The 18,019-nt window shown below is 41.7% G+C and overlaps 1 protein-coding gene across 4 annotated transcripts in view; it reads left to right on the top strand.

The window, feature by feature from the left end:
* LRRC2 (leucine rich repeat containing 2) overlaps positions 1-18,019 on the top strand; it is a 46,388-nt gene that overhangs the window by 22,034 nt on the left and 6,335 nt on the right. For 3 of the 4 annotated variants that reach the window (XM_021068200.1, XM_021068201.1, NM_001128484.1), the window contains 5 exons: positions 3,308-3,464; positions 10,470-10,606; positions 12,512-12,657; positions 14,326-14,481; positions 17,273-17,409. In XM_021068200.1, coding sequence (XP_020923859.1) covers positions 3,308-3,464; positions 10,470-10,606; positions 12,512-12,657; positions 14,326-14,481; positions 17,273-17,409 — 733 coding nt within the window. The remainder of the gene's footprint in view (positions 1-3,307; positions 3,465-10,469; positions 10,607-12,511; positions 12,658-14,325; positions 14,482-17,272; positions 17,410-18,019) is intronic. The other variant, XM_021068202.1, reaches the window with a different exon arrangement.

Below are 18,019 nucleotides of genomic sequence, written 5' to 3'. Positions count from 1 at the left end.
TTTAAGGTGTTTGTCTTTGTCTGGCATGTTGGGGCTCTCTGGGAGGTCTGGAGGCACTGGGTTTCGGGAACACTAAGAAGCTGCCTGGAAGCTCCCAGTGTGTGTCAGGCCAGGGCTTTGTCTTTGAGGGCATTGCTAAAGAGCCCCCATGTCACCAGCATGCTCCCCACCTCATCCTGCCCCCTGGGAGTGAGTATTTCTGATTTGTCTGTAGGTCACAGAGAAGAATTGTCTCCTGTTCTTCAGGCAGACAGGCCTGGAAGCCCATGCTCTGGACAGAGGAGGGTTGGGGAGGAGAAGGCTCAGTATCCATCACTCATCCTGTAATTGCCACCTCCCTTCTCTAGATGTGCCTGATGGTCCCCAATCCAGGGACTCTGTTTGACTCCTCCCATGGATAAGCCTCAATCTTCTGCAGGAGCAGTAGCTCTGTGACATGGATGAGGGCAGGGATCTGGTTCTAGACTAAGAACCTGACCTTCTTTTAGCCCTGCCTTCCACCTCTAGACATGCCCTGCTTTTCCTGTGCCTGAGCCTCAGGGGATCAGGTGAGATGGTCAGGTTTTGTTTTGTTTCCACTGCTGCTGGTCTAAGATTGAGCAGGTCTAAGATTGATAGGCTGTCATTGTCCAGCTCTCTAGCTATTGACACTTGGTTACGGCCACCTCCCTTCTCTTCCTCTTTGTCCTTCTGTAAGGTTTATGCCTTCAAAAAAGAATTCGTTCATGAAGAGGAGCAAAAGTATATATGTATGTTCAATCTGCCATCTTCACACTATTCTCTTTATTTATTTATTTTTATTTTTTGGCCACCCTTCGCCATATGGAGTTCCTGGGCCAGAGATCAGATCTGAGCCGCAGCTGTGGCAACACTGGATCCTCAACCCACTGCGCCAGGCCAGGGATTGAACCTGCATCCCAGTGCTCCAGAGATGTCGCTGATCCTGATGCCCTACAGCAGGAACGCCTCCTTTTATTTTTACTTAACGTGCTCTCAAGATTTTTCTCATGTTATGGATGTAATTTTAGAAGGCATAATAATCTTTCCATCCAAGTGTGCCATTATTGAAAAAGCGATATGAGAGAAGTTATTTATGAGGCCCTTGATAATTGAAGCTTCAATAAACAGGGTGATGTTAGCACCTGGGGTCAGCTCTCTAATGTCTCAGCTGTCCTCTTGTCTCAGCTGCAGGAGGAAACTCTCTGGCCTAGTGTGGGTTGCTTTCAGATCTGGAGGCACCAGGATGCATTTGCCAGGCTGGGTGCTGGGGCAGTCACACAGGGCCCTGTGCAGAGAAGGGCCCTGTGTTTTGTTTAATGGTCTGCTGTCACTGTCTTGAAATTCTTCATGATTTTTAGCAAGGGGCCTGCATTTTCATTTTGCACTAGTTCCTGAAACCATGTAGCCTTTTCTTACCCTAAGTGACCCATTTAAATGTCTTTGGATTTCAGTTTTCTCCTTTTTAATGGACCTTAATGGGGCCCACTTGGGAGTTCCTGTTGTGGCTCTGTGGATTAAGAACCTGACTAGTATCCATAAGGATGTGGTTTTGATCCCTGGCTTCGCTCACTGGGTTAAGGATATGGTATTGCAGTGAGCTGCAGTGTAAGTCGTGGTGGTATGTTGCTGTGGCTGTGGCGTAGACTGGCAGCTGCAGCTCTGATTAACCCCTAGCCTGGGACCCTCCATATACGGCAGATGTGGCCCTGAAAAAAAAAAAAAAAAAAATAAGGTCCACTCTGCCTATTTATGGTACTGTCATGTGAAAGCATATTTAGAGTGAAAGTTTTTTGTTTTTTTTGTTTTTGTTTTTTTTTTTTAAGTTAAAAGCTTAACCTGGAGTTCCCATCGTAGCTCAGTGGTTAACGAATCTGACTAGGAACCATGAGGTTGTGGGTTTGATCCCTGGCCTCGCTCAGTGGGTTAAGGATCCGGCATTGCTGTTAGCTGTGGTGTAGGTTGCAGACTCGGCTCGGATCCCACGTTGCTGTGACTGTGGCGTAGGCTGGAGGCTGCAGCTCCGATTAGACCCCTAGCCTGGGAACCTCCATATGCTGCTGGCACGGCCCTAGAAAAGACAAAAAGTCGAGGAAAAAAAAAAAAAGCTTAACCCATGTATCCAATCGCAATGATCTTAATAGCGCATTACAAGTACCCAGTACCACGCAAAGGGCCACTGTGGACTCTCTGCTACCTCCATCCCACCTGATCTCTCTCCTCTACATTCCTGCCCCACTTTGCTGATGATGTGCTGTGGTCACTCCCTGAGGTTAGGGAACATGCAGGTCCCTCAATGCTCAGTACAGCTATCCCTTGTAGTGGGGGCTCATAAAGCTGTGAACTGAATTTCTTGAACTGAGTAAACTGCTCCTCTAAAGTCTTAAATCTTTTCAATACCCTTATGGCTTTATCCCAGAACATCTGAGCCAGGGGAAGCCCTGGATTTAGCTGCTTTTTTCTCTGTCATTTCAGAAGTGGGGTCCCAGGTATCCAGATCTCCCCACTAGAAGGTGACTCAGCATCCAGATCTCCCCACTGTCCTTCTAGGCTTTTCCCCTGTTATACTCTTGTAAAAACATTGAGAAGTTAGGCACAGCAGTCATTAGATGTTTGCCAAATATTTCAAAAAGCCACTAGTACAGAGGAAGGGAAATGTAGTCCACATTTTAAAATAAGACATAGGAGTTCCCATCGTAGTGGAGCGGAAACGAATCTGACTAGGAGGTTACAGGTTTGATCCCTGGCCTCGCTCAGTGGGTTAAGGGTCCAGTGTTGCTGTGAGCTGTGGTGTAGGTCGTAGATATGGCTGGGGTCTGGTGTTGCTGTGGCTGTGGCATAGGCTGGCAGCTGTAGCTCTGATTTGACTCCTAGCCTGGGAACCTCCATATGCCACTGGTGTGGCCCGAAAAAGCAAATAAATAAATAAATAAATAAAATAAGACATGGACAGATTTTATTTTTAGAAGATGTTACATTGGTATGTTGTAAATAAATAATATGTATTGTGGCTTTGGGTGGGAGCCAGGTTGTCAGTGTTCACCCGGTGTTTGATTTTAATAACATCATGATTTCACAGCTCTTTTTGAAACTGGGCTAACCTACTAGTGTGAAGCTAATGACAGCGGCCACGTCATGCTTTCTCTTTGGCATGGCTGTAGAGCTGGCAGTTAAGGCTAATGCTCTTGCGAACTCTCTTGCTTCTTGTTTTTGAAATAAGCGCATGTCATCCTTGGCTCTGTGCACTGTGCCTGCAAACTCCGACACACGAAGGAACTAGTTCTGATTGATGGGATCCATTCTATTCTAGGAGTTCCCAGATTCCTTGAAGGAGCAGACGCACCTGAAAGAATGGCACATAAGCAATACCCTGATTCAAATCATTCCTACGTATATCGAGCTGTTTCAAGCCATGAGAATTCTGGATCTGCCAAAAAACCAAATCTCCCGTCTTCCAGCTGAAATTGGTATGTTCCTTAGCCAGAGGCTCCAGGACCCTCGTCTGGCTAGCAGGCAGCTGGTGGGCAGGCAACACTGAGAACCCTTGTTCCTCCTGTTGCCCCAGGAAGTTGCTGGGCAGGGCTGTTGCGCGTGCTCCCAGAGCTGCTCTCCCAGAGCTGATGGTTCGCAGTGTCCCCTCTGGGTGGTGATGTCGCAATCTCACCTGCAGAACTCAGCATATGCTGGCACCTGCCAGTTTCTCAGAAATAACAAGTCTCATGAGTGAGCGGTTCTGTGTTTAGGAACTATTAGTATTTTCCTTTTAGTTTTAGGAATATAAACACGCACTAATATATTTCTCGTAAACATAAGATACAATATATTGGAAGTTCCTCTTTGGTGCAGTGGATTAAGAATCTGGTATTGCTACAGCTGTGGTTCAGGTCACAACTGCAATGCGGTTAATGTCCCTGGCCCAGGCACTTCCACGTGTGGCAGGTGCAGCCAAAGGAAAAAAGAAAAGATAGAATATACTATTCCCATATACCAGTCCATGTGTAAGTTTAGTTTAGCTTATTATGTTATTGTGATCAAAATGTTATTATTTTCAATCATTGTGTTGTTCAGTTGCTTCATCTTAAGTGAAGACCACAGTGACCATCGTCACTGCTTCTCTCTCGCTTGGGTGTGAGGGGCAAAGGTCTGGGGGCTGCAGAGAGCTCCATTCCCACAATGCCTGCCATACACGTCTTACTGGGTGCGCCAAGACTACGAGGCCCTGACTGCTTTTATACCCAGGCTGGGATGTGAGATGACTCCCCTGGACGAAGAGCAGACTCGCTTACCACTTGCTATGAAGGCAGTGACTTATCCAAGCTTGCCGTTCTTCAGCTGTGATGCACCTCATGTGTAGCGTTTATCTGGGCCACCTGTGTCATCCTCCAGAGACTCAGGGGATAAGAGCAACTGATGTATATAGGTGGTCTCTGACCCAGAAATCTCGTGTCTTCTGCCAGTATCTATGAAACAGTAACAGGCAAATTTGTTAGCTTGTTCCTAGGGTAATACAAAATCTAAGACTCGACAAATTTCAGTACTTTGCCCAGTTTCTGGGAGGGTAGAAAGGACCTTTAGAATTTTTATAACTGGAAAGTACCATCTTCAACATGTTAGCACCAATTACCTCCTGCTACTTCATTTTACAGATTGGAGAGAGGAGGTCCCAGGGCCCTTAGCTGACTTAGCCATTATCACTCGGGTCTAGACATGGGAACTTCCCAGGAACCTGGACCAAAAACCAGACTTTTCTATTTCCGAGTCATTCTGGGGGAGGCACACAGTAAATATAAATGACTGAATAAAATTTCCAAGGACTGGATTTCTTTAAAAATCCTTTTCAGGAGTTCCCATTGTGGCTTAGCTATAACAAACCTGACTAGTATCCATGAGGATGTGGGTTCGATCCCTGGCCTCATTCAGTGGGTTGAGAATCTGGCATTGCCATGAGCTGTGGGGTAGGTCACAGACATGGCTCAGATATGGCATTGCTATGACTGTGATGTAGGCTGGAAGCTGTAGCTCCGATTCAACCCCTGGCCTGGGAACCTCCATATGCCTTGGGTGCAGAAAAAAAAAAATCGTTTTCATGTAGACATATTCCGCCTTGCATTTCTGAGAAGCCATAGTGGGTGAGCTAGACTAGGGATCTTTGCCATCTCATCAGGCTGGCTGGGGAACCCTGTGTTCAGCCGTAAGAAGATGGGCTGCAAGCATGGAGCCATTGGAAAGGGGTTCAGGCATCAGCGTGGGTTGGTCCATGCTTGCAGCGGTCTGAAACTTCACCACAGATGTTTGCTTCATTTGTATTTTTATTAGTCTCTTAAAGTGTCCTCCTTGAAATTATTGCCAGCCAGATTAAAGTTCATTCTTTTCTTGAAGCCAGTTTGATTTGGGTAGTGGTTCTCATTCTTGGCTGCATATTAGAATCTCCTGAAAGAGCTTTAAATACCAAATGCCCAGGACCCATTGCAAACCAATTCCATCAGGATCTCTGGGCCTCGGTTCTAGGAATCAGCATTTTAAAAACTCCTTACATGATTTGTATGTGCAGCTGGGGTTGAGAACCACTGGGTGAAGGAGTGAGGGTGTTATCCTTGGTACCTGGGGAGCAGAAAAGAGCAGTGAGTGAGGGGCGTGTGTGCGAGGCCAAAGTGTGATTGGGGACCATACTTAACTTCCCTGCTCCTCAGTTTCCCTATCTGTAAAGTGGGTGTGATCATGTACTTCATTCACTTGTGAGGATCAGATGAGGCTATAAGCACCAATGTGCTGGGCACATAATTTCCTCCAAGACACTGAAGCCTTTCTGGAGACATATCATCCCCTCATTCATTAGCAGCACCAAAGAAAAAAAAATTAAACCTTTTAGAAAGGACTAAAATGTCAAGTCAGCTCTCAGCAAGGATTGTTCACAGTTTCCTGGGTATCAAAATTGTACACATAGCAGTGTTCTTTTAGAGATCTACACTGTAGCTTTATCCATTTATAAATATATACGTTAAAATATATGCACAAGTTAAACATATTTACACAGATGGTCTTACACCACATTCTCCAGCCTAAGCTTTGTTTCCCCTCATCACACCCTGAAGGCAGAGATAGACTCTAGGGTCAGGCTGCCTGGGTCTTTCACTTATTGGCAGGTCACCTTAGGCAGATCACTCACTGGCTTTCAGTTTCCCCATCTATAAAATGGGGATAATAATATTACCTACTTCATAAAGTGTTGTAAGGATTAAATAGATAATACAAATGGAGTATTTAAAACAGATTAGCCCCCAACATTTGCTAGCAGCCACCACCATCATCGTCATCTTTATCTGTGTTATTTTTCAGTATCAGAATATCCAAACTTTCCTCCTTCTTCCTAATGGTGGAGTGGTGATTATGGCATGGTTTATTTAACTTGTTCTTCAGATATTTTAAATTCAAGCTAAATAATTGGATAATAAGTCTAAGATTCTGAAAACACGATTCTAGTCTGACTTGGAGTAACTTGGGCTAATATTATAATTTCTTTGGATCCTAGTATCCTCATTTGTAGGATAAGGGGTCAGATTAGATGGTCTTTATAACATTGGCCACCTCCAAAAATCTCTATTTGAGGTTTTTTTTTTGTTTGTTTGTTTGCATTTCAACCTGTGGGAAGGAGGCAGAAAGGAGTCTCAGAAGTTTTATACACTTCATCCTGGATCTACGTCATATGTACATATCTTATCCAACCCGTAACTTGAATCTCTTTCAAGTCAATTGAATATAATTCATCCTGATACATCTGTGACTTAGGCAAAGTCACAAAAATTCTCTTCTTCTCATGTGGCTGAGAAATGTATCATATCCCCAGTTTGGAGATTCTTAGGACAGTTGGGTATAAAATTTTTCATCATTACATAGGACATTCATAAGAAAATTAAGGGCAAAATAATAGAGAGTTTTGGAATCATTTAGGCAACATTGTGATTAACCTTTTTTTTTTCTTCTAGGGAATGATTTTCTTCCATACTTGCTTGTTAGATAATATTTGAGTTTTTAACTTGGAGTATTTGGAATACATCTCCTTTCTTTCCAAACACAAGTATTATGGACATTTAGGAGGAATCATTCCAAACATGCAGAAAAAACTCAACGTATATTAATTTAAGACATGGTCCTTTCCTGGAGGAGCAGGTGTAACTTCTTAGAAAATACACATAAATGAAAAAAAAAATCCGCTATAGGATGTGGCAGTCAAGCAAGAAAGAGGAATGTGAGAGTGAAGAGTTTTGAGCTCTTATGTAATGAATGGCTGTGTTTTGTAAAGGGAGTAGGATTCTCTGAGTGCTGTCTCCGAGAACTGTCACCAAACAGGGTATTCTTTTTCTCGTTATTAGGACAATTATTTCTGACATTCGACATCAAATGAGTGATCCTCTTAACTCTTTTGTGGAACTCCCTGGAAATTACCGTTATATGGATATAAAATAGCTGATTATTGAAATCACTTTTAAATTCAAATAATTTAAAGTATGTTAATTCCTTAAGGTGTTCCTTGGGCTCTTGAAACAAGAAGCCTCTAGACAACAAATTGTGACCCAATTGGATTATATTTCTTTCACTGGAAATTAGGTCTGAGGGCCCTGGGAGAATGGGCTGTAAGTAGGGAGATTTCATTTCATTTGGAAAAGATCCTGGAACATTCCAGGAAGGAATAGACTCTTTAGCTATAGAGAAGTATAATGTGCTGGAACTACAATGCCTGTCTTAGTCCATTCAGGCTGCTGTTAAAACACACACACACACACACACAGATGAGTGGTTTATAAACGAAATAAACTTATTGGAGTCTGAGATGAGGATGCCAGCATGGTTGGCCGAGGGCCTTTTTCTAGGTTGCAGTCTTCTTGTTGAATCCTCACATGGTGGAGGGGGCTGTGGTACTCTGTGAGATCTTTTTTTTTTTTCTTCTTTTTTTCCTTTTAGGGCGCACTTGTGGTATATGGATCAAACTGGCATCCTCAGGGACACTAGTTGGGTTCGTTACTGCTGTGCCATGATGGGAACTCCCATAGAATCTTTTAAAACAATACTTAAAAACAGAGATCTTTTTTTACAGGAATATGAATCCCATCATGGGTGCTTTACCGTCACAACCTTTTCCAAACCTAATTACCTTCCAAAGACCCCCACCTACTAATAATGCCACCTTTGAGAACTTGGATTTCAGTGTATGAATTTTCAGACCATAGCAGTGCCTTCACAGTTTTATTTTACTGTTTGTGATGTGGGGCCCTTGTCACAGTGAAAAACTTTTTTCCAGAACCTCAAGTTCATGGTGCTTGAAGATAATGCTGCTCACCACCTCTGATGGAGACAGTTGAGTGCATCTCAGATGAATAACGCCAAATTCTTATCAGGATATTGAGAAAGGAAAAACAGTGCTTCTAGAATGAGATCAGGCGTAGTGGATATACGTGGCAAGGAGAACAATTGAATATAAACATATGTAATTTTTTGTGTCTATAAATTATTAAAATGTTATACTCAACTTAGGCTTTCTAAAGCTATTGCTTTTTCTTTTAGCTAGGAACATCACTTTGTCTTTGAGCTAACTAGAAGGAGCTGGTATACAGCTTTCTCTCCAGTTACCTTGTCTTCTCTTTGTTTCCCCTCATAATAAACAAATGCTTATACAGTTGGTATAAATGTGTCCCTAATGTGCTGGAGCAAATGCCTCCATCAACCAGATCAGGTAACTCTTCAATAGCTAAATTTACCTTTCCTGTGTCTGAAACTGGACAGCTTAGGACATTCACACCATCCGTGCCAACCTTCTACTTTCCTTATTTAAACTACACAAGGATTGTGCAATACATTGTCTTACAGAAGCTGGGGCTGTGGAGATCATTAGTCTGTATGCTCCCCAGCTCTCCCCAGAACAGAAACTGTCTTTGCCTATTTTATATTAGCCCTCCTATCCTGTCCTGCTATTTTGACACCAATACCTGATGATAAATTAGCAGCGTATACCAGGTGGGTAAGTTAGAGGGGCCATTGATTTTCACAGTCTCACCATTATTTTCAAACAGTGAGACCAACAAAATTGACTCAGAAATGGCTCTGCCTTCAATATACTGTCTTTGTTTCCCTTTCTCATTTAAAATGGCAAGAAATTTGTAGTTTGAGTGCCTGCTTTGCAAAAGTAAACAATAATTTTGGTTTACTAGTTTAAAAAATTAGGTTAAGAGGGAGTTCCCACTGGGATGTGGCAGAAACGAATCCAACTAATATCCATGAGGATGTGGGTTCAATCCCTGGCCTCGCTCAGTGGGTCAGGGATCCTACATTGCCGTGAGCTGTGGTGTAGGTTGCAGACAAGGCTTGGATCATGCATTGCTGTGGCTGTGGTGTAGGCCAGCAGCTGTAGCTCCAATTTGACCCCTAGCCTGGGAACTTCCATATGCTGCAAGTGTGGCCCCAAAAAGCAAAACCGAAAAAAAAAAAAAAAAGGTTTAAGAATGTTAAAGTTTTCATTGCCTTGGAACATGCATGACATGATTTTTGGAATATTAAATATATTTACTCTTGGGCTAGTTTCTGCTTTGGAACTGATCATGTGTTTATTCAGTCAAGACTGAAATGGGATGCAGTGTTTCTCAATCAATCTGACTATTGCCTGATGTTCTTAGTGTGTTCACTTTCTGCCTGTGAAAGGGACTTAGGCTTTTGTAAAGCATGTTCTTTAGTAGCATGATGAATCATAATTAAATCAATACAAATATGAAGCCAAATATAAATGAATTACATGGAGTTTATAAACAGTCTCCTTGTTTGGGTCACTCATTACGTACATATTTCAGTACTTAGCTCACTTCCCATTCAAGTCCACCAATAGGCCACAACTGGTCATTGTGCTTCCTAGGAACTGCACCACTTGAGAGCCGTTGCCTATTACTTCATTCATCATATGATTTCAAAGGGGTTTTCACTCTGTGGGTGCTGGCACTGACAAGACCCCCACACTCACTTCGACTATAGTTTCACAAAGGGCTAAACAAGTAAAGAATAGGCAAAGAAATGCTCGCTGATCAAGGACCAAAATGCTCAAGATGAAAGATGAGTAGACATTTAATACAGAGTGCTTAAAAAAAATACAGAATTATTTTAATGTCTTCCCACCATCATTTATACAAATGTTTTGCATCTTTGGTTTGCCTTTTTTTTTTTTTTTTTGTCTTTTTAGGGCCATACCCACAGCATATGGAAGTTCTCAGGCTAGGGGTTGAATCAGAGCTGCAGCTGCTGGCCTACACCACAGCTTGTTGCCAGATCCGTAACCCACTGAGCAAGGCCAGGGATTGAACCCGCATCCTCGTGCATGCTTGTCAGGTTCGTTACTGCTAAGCTGCAACGGGAACTCCTCATTTTGCTTTCTGTCCTTAAAAGAGCTTAAAGGACCCACACCACGGATGTTAATTTTTTCTGGTTGTTTTCAGGTCGTTTGAAGAACCTGAAGGAACTCAATGTGAGTTTCAACTATCTGAAGAGCATTCCCCCAGAACTGGGAGATTGTGAAAATCTAGAGAAACTGGATTGTTCTGGAAATCTAGAATTAACCGAGCTCCCTTTTGAAGTAAGAAAGGAAAATTTTTGTACTATGATTTACTTTTATTTGGTTTATGACATGGAACGGTCTATAATAGGGGGGAAAAGGTGTTTTTTTTTTTTTTTTTTTTTGTCTTTTGTCTTTTTTGTTGTTGTTGTTGTTGTTATTGTTGCTATTTCTTGGGCCGCTCCCGCGGCATATGGAGGTTCCCAGGCTAGGGGTTGAATCGGAGCTATAGCTATCGGCCTACGCCAGAGCTACAGCAACGCGGGATCCGAGCCGCGTCTGCAACCTACACCACAGCTCACGGCAACACCGGATCGTTAACCCACTGAGCAAGGGCAGGGATCGAACCCGCAACCTCATGGTTCCTAGTCGGATTCGTTAACCACTGCGCCACGACGGGAACTCTGGGGGGAAAAGTTTTAAAAGATGAAATCCATCTTTATTTATATCACATTCTCCTGACATTTTAATCACTGTAATCCAGCTATTTATAAAGTCTTTAAAAATGTTCTTGCACTTGGCTGCAACCTGAATTTAAGTTCAGAAATGTTGTCAAAGGAAAACTAGGCAAAAAATCCTATTTTCATGCAAATATTTTTATTTAAGGCTTATTTAATATATGATGCCTGTTGTCTGTAAGGCAGATCCTGATTTTTTTTTTCACTCCATAATGGGGAAATAAATTAGAAACAAGTAGAAATAAATAAAGGGGATAAAATTTAAAAAATTCATATACTCATAACAAAACTTAGAGATAACTAAAGCAGTCCTACAGATAGGATTTGAGAAGGCCATTAATTTAAAAATATCCATTAGTTTCTTTTGGTGTGTATTCATTGCAGAAATGATTTTACATCATTTTCTGATAAAATGGAGCAGATGAAAGTGAACAATTTTTTTGGCCCAGTAAAACTCAACTAGCTTCTTGTGCTTAAAGAGAGAGAAGGACCTCACAAATCCTGCTGGTAATGAATAGGCTAAAAATAGTATCACTGGCAAGGCTCTGCTAAGGCCTTGGCCACTGAGTCTATCTTGTCTTAGAAGCCATACTGTCCTCCTTTCATGAAAACTTCTGGCAGGAAAAAGTGGCTGCTTCCCCTCTCAGCACCCATGCCACCCCAGGAAATGCCGGGCGATGGTCCTGGTGAGGGTCACAGCCAGGGCTCGCAAGCTGCTCGTTCCCCAGTGCTCCCCACTTTAGACATGGCCCAGCCTTCTCTCAGAGGGCCAGGCCGCAAGCAAGCCAGCTCATCCTTGACCTGTCTTGCTGCCACACCCCATGTCTACTCTGTCAGTCAGTCCTGGTGGACATACCCTTCAGAGGGAGCTTTCTGTTGTTTGCCATGTCGTTCTACCAGTTCAAATGTGAGCCTCCTGAAAATTTGCCCAAACTCTTAAAACAGTCTTTCCCAGGTCATTATATTTTCTTTGAGGCTTGTCCTTTCTGCCTTCTGTGACTTTGCACATGCTGGTCCCCGCATGGAGTTTCCTCCCCTACCTTTCCACCTGTGGAGGAACCTCAGGACCCAATTCGTGTACTCTGTTCTCTGGGAAATATTTCCTGACCCCTGACTCTCACCCCAGTGTGATGTTAGGTAGACTAACCATTTATTTTTCTGTGTTACTGAACATTTTTAAATTGGAAACTTCTCCAGACAAGTTCTTATTACATAAAATTGCATTGCTTGTTTATGAAAGTATAAACTCCTTGAGGGCAGCCACTGTGGCCTCTTCATCTTAGCGCCCCCAGCATGTGCTATAGCACAATCAAGGACACAGAGAAGGGGCTCAAAATACATACCATATTGATCTGATTTGCATATGTTCATGGGAAATGCCTTTGGGAAAAGACATCAATTTAATTATTACTCAAATTTAATACCCACTCTTAAAAAGTAATTCAAATACTTTATTCTTCTTTTCTAGTTAAGTAATTTGAAGCAAGCTTCATTCGTAGATATCTCAGCAAACAAGTTTTCCAGTGTCCCAATCTGTGTCCTGCGGATGTCTAATTTGCAGTGGTTGGATATCAGCAACAATAACCTCAATGACCTGCCACAAGACATAGACAGGTAGCTACTCACATTCTAAAGGTGAGGTATATGTGTTAGTCACTAACATTTTAAACATGTATAACACACAGGGAACTCTATCCAATCACTTGTGATGAAACATGTTGGAAAATATTATGAGAAAAAGAATGTATATATATGTATAACTGGGTCACTGCTGTACAGCCAAAATTGACAGAACATTGTAAATCAAGTATAATAAAAAAAGTTTCAAAAAATGAAGGAAAATTATTGGCAGTAGAGACCTATAGATAATCATGCCTCACTTTTTGTCAAGACAGCAATATTTTTTTAATTGTGCTCTGCCTCTGACAGAAAGAAGATAGCATGAAATCCACTAAACCCCTGTAGATACTGTATTTTTGTGGGAGATAAAATATGTAATTAACACATTAAAAAAATTAAACATGCGTAACACATGAATATTCTCTGAGATCAACTAATTTCCCAGAATTTCTTGTTTCCAGGAAATTAGTTTGGTTCTTTATAGAATAAGACAATTCCCAGTCTGCATCATACATATACATGTGCAGTTAATTGACCCTTGACCAGTGATGGGGTTAATTCTCATAATTTATAATCAACCTCCAGACCTGGAGTTCCTTTGCATCTTCAGATTCAACCAACCACAGACACATGTAGTACTATAGTATTTACTGTTGAAAAAAATCTGCATATAGGCATTTGAACACATCTTCATCATATTGGTGAACTTTAATTTACCTTAGTCCTCAAGAGAATCAAATCATTAACTTGCCATTATTCCCCAGAAGTAGAAAAGGAAATATGTTATGTACAGAATCAAAACATGTCATTCTATATAGAATATCAGAATAATTTTTGTTTCTTTTACTGATTTTTCATACATAATATTGTAAATAAAACTGATATGCCTAGTGAGGTTTTCAAATTATATCCTTGTAGCTATTTCATGTTTAAATAATAACTATTATACTGAGTCACATAAGATTCATTCGTTTATTCTACCAATATTACTAGGTTCCTATATGGCAGGCCCAGAGAATGGGCTGGGTTCAAAGTGGTGAATGAAACAAACTCTCTGGCCTCTTAGAATCCACAGTCTTCTTTTTTCTTTTTTTTTTTTTTTTTTGTCTTTTTGTCTTTTGTTGTTGTTGTTGCTATTTCTTGGGCCGCTCCCGCGGCATATGGAGGTTCCCAGGCTAGGGGTCTGATTGGAGCTGTAGCCGCCGGCCTACGCCAGAGCCACAGCAACGCTGGATCCGAGCCTTGTCTAAACCTACACCACAGCTCATGGCAATGCCAGATCCTTAACCAACTGAGCAAGGGCAGGGATCGAACCCACAACCTCATGGTTCCTAGTCGGATTCGTTAACCACTGCACCACGACGGGAACTCCTGATTTTTTTTTTTTTTAGGTTCCATCATGGCCCACTGTACAGTTTGTACAGTTTGCTTATCCTGCTGCTTTATCTCTGTCTTCAACTGGCAATTAAGTTGTAAAAATTTTTTAAAAAATTGTGTCACCTGGCATGACTTTAGTTAAATTTTAAACTCAGTTTATTCTTATAGGGGTCACATATAAAAAGAAACTAAGTAGGGATTTCCTACTAAAATTTATTTGTAATTCACTTTGGTTTTCTTAGCTATGTAAGTCCTTGTGTTCTAATCCCTTTTATATCTTCTCAGGCTAGAAGAACTGCAGACCTTTCTCCTGTATAAGAATAAGCTGACCTATCTTCCTTATGCCTTGCTTAACCTAAAGAAGCTCACCCTGTTAGTCGTCAGCGGAGACCACTTGGTGGAGCTCCCAACCGCCCTCTGTGACTCATCTACACCCTTAAAGTGAGTAGACAGAGAGCCCAGTAGAGGCCCATTCAGACACAAAGGTAAGAGCGAGGAGCACCTGAAACCCATATCAGGAGCCAGATTAGATGGTTCCTGTACTCTGAGAACAGGAAGTTCTGATGTACTTTTACAGAATATTGAAGTTTGGGGCCAGCAGCACCCAGAGGTAGAGCTCAGAGGATTTCTGGACAAATGCTACTTGCTGATTGAAGGCACACTGGGGCATTTGCCCAGGGCTCCCTGGTCGGTCACTCAACATTCCCATTACCACTGGCCTGCATGGGTCAGTGGCTGTTGAATCCTCCCTGGTTGCCTTGCTTTTCTTTGCATTTCCTTAAAGGAATCTGAAAACCACTCAAAACTATGAAAAATCATCCATACAAATGTGATACAAACTGGGGTCTGGGGTAAAATGGAACAGTCTTTCTTAATTTGGAAATGGACTTGAAAAGCCTCAGCTGCACCCTCCCCTGAGGCTGACTCCAAAGCACATCCCCTTGGCTCCCTGCTAGTATGTCCTGCCAGAATCTGGGGCTTTGGGGTCCCCTGTCGTCTCTCTCCTGAGACTCAAACTGCAGGCAAGATAGGAAAGTGAAATGTGGTTACAGATCAGAGCGTGGCTGGTATTGGCGTTAGCAGTGTAAAAGAAAAAGTACTCAATGTCTGGGATGTGCTTTGACATGTGTCGGAAATCCAGATGGCTTGATGGGTGGATTAGAGGGGTGAGAAGGTGAAAAAGCAAGTGCAGTAAAATGTTAGATGCGGGACCTAGGTGGTGGGAACAGAGTGCTCACTGCAAAATTTTTCTGAATGTTTGAAAATTTTCATAATAAAATGTTGAAAAATTAAATGTGTAGTTAACCATTATACTTGGTGGAGGGGTTAGGAAGGTAGAGGGAGTTAAAGGGGACGAACATGTCCAGTTGATTGAACAACATTAAAGGATTTGTCCTGTGGTAAAAGATATTTCAGAGAGATGAAGTAAAAACAATGACTGACCAATGAAAGTGGTTCCTCTGGGATGGGAGAGGAGCAAAGGGATAGGACAAAAGATTGCTGCTTTACATAAAAGTATCATTGCATTATTCAAATTTTGAGATATGTACAGTGATTGCTTTGGTTTTTGTTGTTGTTGTTTGTTCGTTTTGTCTTTTAAGGCTGCACCTGTGGCACATGCAAGTTCCCAGGCTAGGGGTTGAATCGGAGCTGCAGCTGCTGGCCTACGCCACAGCCACAGCAACGTGGGATCCAAGCCGCATCTGCAACCTACAGCACAGCTCAGGACAATGCCAGATCCTTAACCCACTGAACGAGGCCAGGAATCAAACCCACATGTTCATGGATACCAGTCAGATTCGTTACCACTGAGCCACAACAGGAACTCCATACAGTGATTATTTTAAAAGAAATTGCAAAGGAAAAGTTGAATGGATCCAGCTATATGAGAATTAAAACACATTTGTTTTCCCATTAAATAAAATTCAAGGAAAATGAATTGGGAAAGATATATGACTAAAATAGGTGTTATATACATATATAACATCTCCTCTACAAACCATGGAGAACAACACTAACACCCAAAGACTGCAGGACTGGAGTTCCCATCATGGCTCAGTGGTAATGAACCCAACTAGGATTCATGAGGACGCCTGTTTGATCCCCGGCCTTGTTCGGTGGGTTAAGGATCTGGCATTGTCATGAGCTATGGTGTAGGTTGCAGATGAGGCTTGGATCCCATGTTGCTGTGGCTGTAGGCCGGCAGCTAAAACTTTGATTCCACTTCTGGCCTGGGAACTTCCATATGCTGCAGGTACAGTCCTCAAAAGACAAAAAGAAGAAAAAAAAAAAAAGAAAGAAAGAAAAAAGAAAGACTGCAGGACCTACAACTGCAACCAAAGAGTACTTGAAAGATTTTTAATTATTTTGAATTAAAATAATTATATCATCTTTCATATCAAAAGATCTTTTCTTTTGGCTATGCCTTCAGCATACGGAAGTTCCCAGGCCAGGGATCAAATCTGCACCACAACAGCAACCCAAGCTGCTGCAGTGACCACACCAGATCCTTAACCTACTGTGCCACCAGAGAATTTCAAAATATCTTTCAAAATTGTGAAGAAATTAAGAAGCTTTTCTTCTTTAGCTTCTTTTTTTGTAGCGGTAGTCCACCTTTTAAGTATTCTCTTGGGAGTTTCCACTGTGGCACAGTAGGTTAAGAATCTGACTGCAGCAGCTCAGGTCACTGCAGAGGCTGGGGTTCAATCCCTGGCCGAGTATAGTGAGTCAAGGATCCGGTGTTGCCGTAGCAGTGGTGTAGGTCGCAGCTGTGGCTTAGATTCAATCCCTGGCCTGGGAAATTTCACATGCCGCAAATGTTGTCATTAAAAAAAAAAAAAAAAAACCCACGACTCTTCTGTAGGGATTTCATCTGAGTCCTTTTCAATGTAGCCATTTTAAGAGTTTGATGTCGCTAAGTGGAAGTAATATCAAACGTAGTAAGACATCATATCTGATGGGGAGGCTGGGTATTATTGTCCACCTAATGGCTTCCTGCCCTCTGTCCTCTGTCTGTGACTCATTCCCCCCATCAAGTCTCTGCACAGTCTCTGTTGTAAACTGATTCCAGTGGAATTACACTGGTGACACTAATATTATGTGGTCAGCTGTGATGTCCAAGGAGAAGTGAGAATTGGGATTTAATGTCACAAAGGTTGATTTCTGAGAGGAGTTTTGCACAGTTACAAATGCACATGTGAAAATGTGTTATTTCCCACACTCTCTTGAATAGATTTATAAGCCTTATGGACAATCCTATTGAGAATACCCAGTGTCAAGATGGTGATGAATTGGTAGAAAGTGAACGAGATCGCCAACATTTTGATAAAGAATTTATGAAAGCCTATATTGAAGATCTTAAAGAAAGAGGTTGGTTACTCATATGTAAAATTATTTTAAATGAATATACAAAATTCCATTCACTCATCAATGCATTTATTGCTATGTCAAGCTGACAAAAAGTTAATTGGGGAGGAGCAGGTTACTTTGTAAATTATTTTTCTATTTGCCAAAAAAAAAAAAAAGAGAGAGAGAGAGGGAGATAGAGAGATACATTTCCTTTCCTTAAAATCATCAAATTTTCCTAGTGCATTAGAATGCTTAATACATCCTCAACCATGCGACAGAGAAACAAGTGCTTAAAATGTGAAGGTGGCATTACTAAACTTATATGGGTTTCTAATGAAAAGATATTGATAAAATAGTATTCCATATCAAAACCCATTTAAATTCAACTTTAGAAAAAGTCATCTTGGAGTTCCCTTCTGGTGCAATGGGTTAAGGATTGGGCGAAGTCACTGTAGTGGCTCAGGTTCGATCCCTGGCCAGGGAACTTCCACATGCCATGAATACTGCCAAAAAAAAAAAAAAACAAATCCCAAAAAACACAACAAACCGAAACAAAACAAAAAAAACCACAAACTACAAACCTCATTAAAAGAAATTAAAGATGCCTAAATAAATGGAAAGCTATCTCCTA

Source organism: Sus scrofa, chromosome 13 (genome assembly GCF_000003025.6).
Source record: "Sus scrofa isolate TJ Tabasco breed Duroc chromosome 13, Sscrofa11.1, whole genome shotgun sequence".
NCBI classification, from domain to species: domain Eukaryota; kingdom Metazoa; phylum Chordata; class Mammalia; order Artiodactyla; family Suidae; genus Sus; species Sus scrofa.
This window is presented reverse-complemented; position numbering and strand designations above follow the sequence as displayed.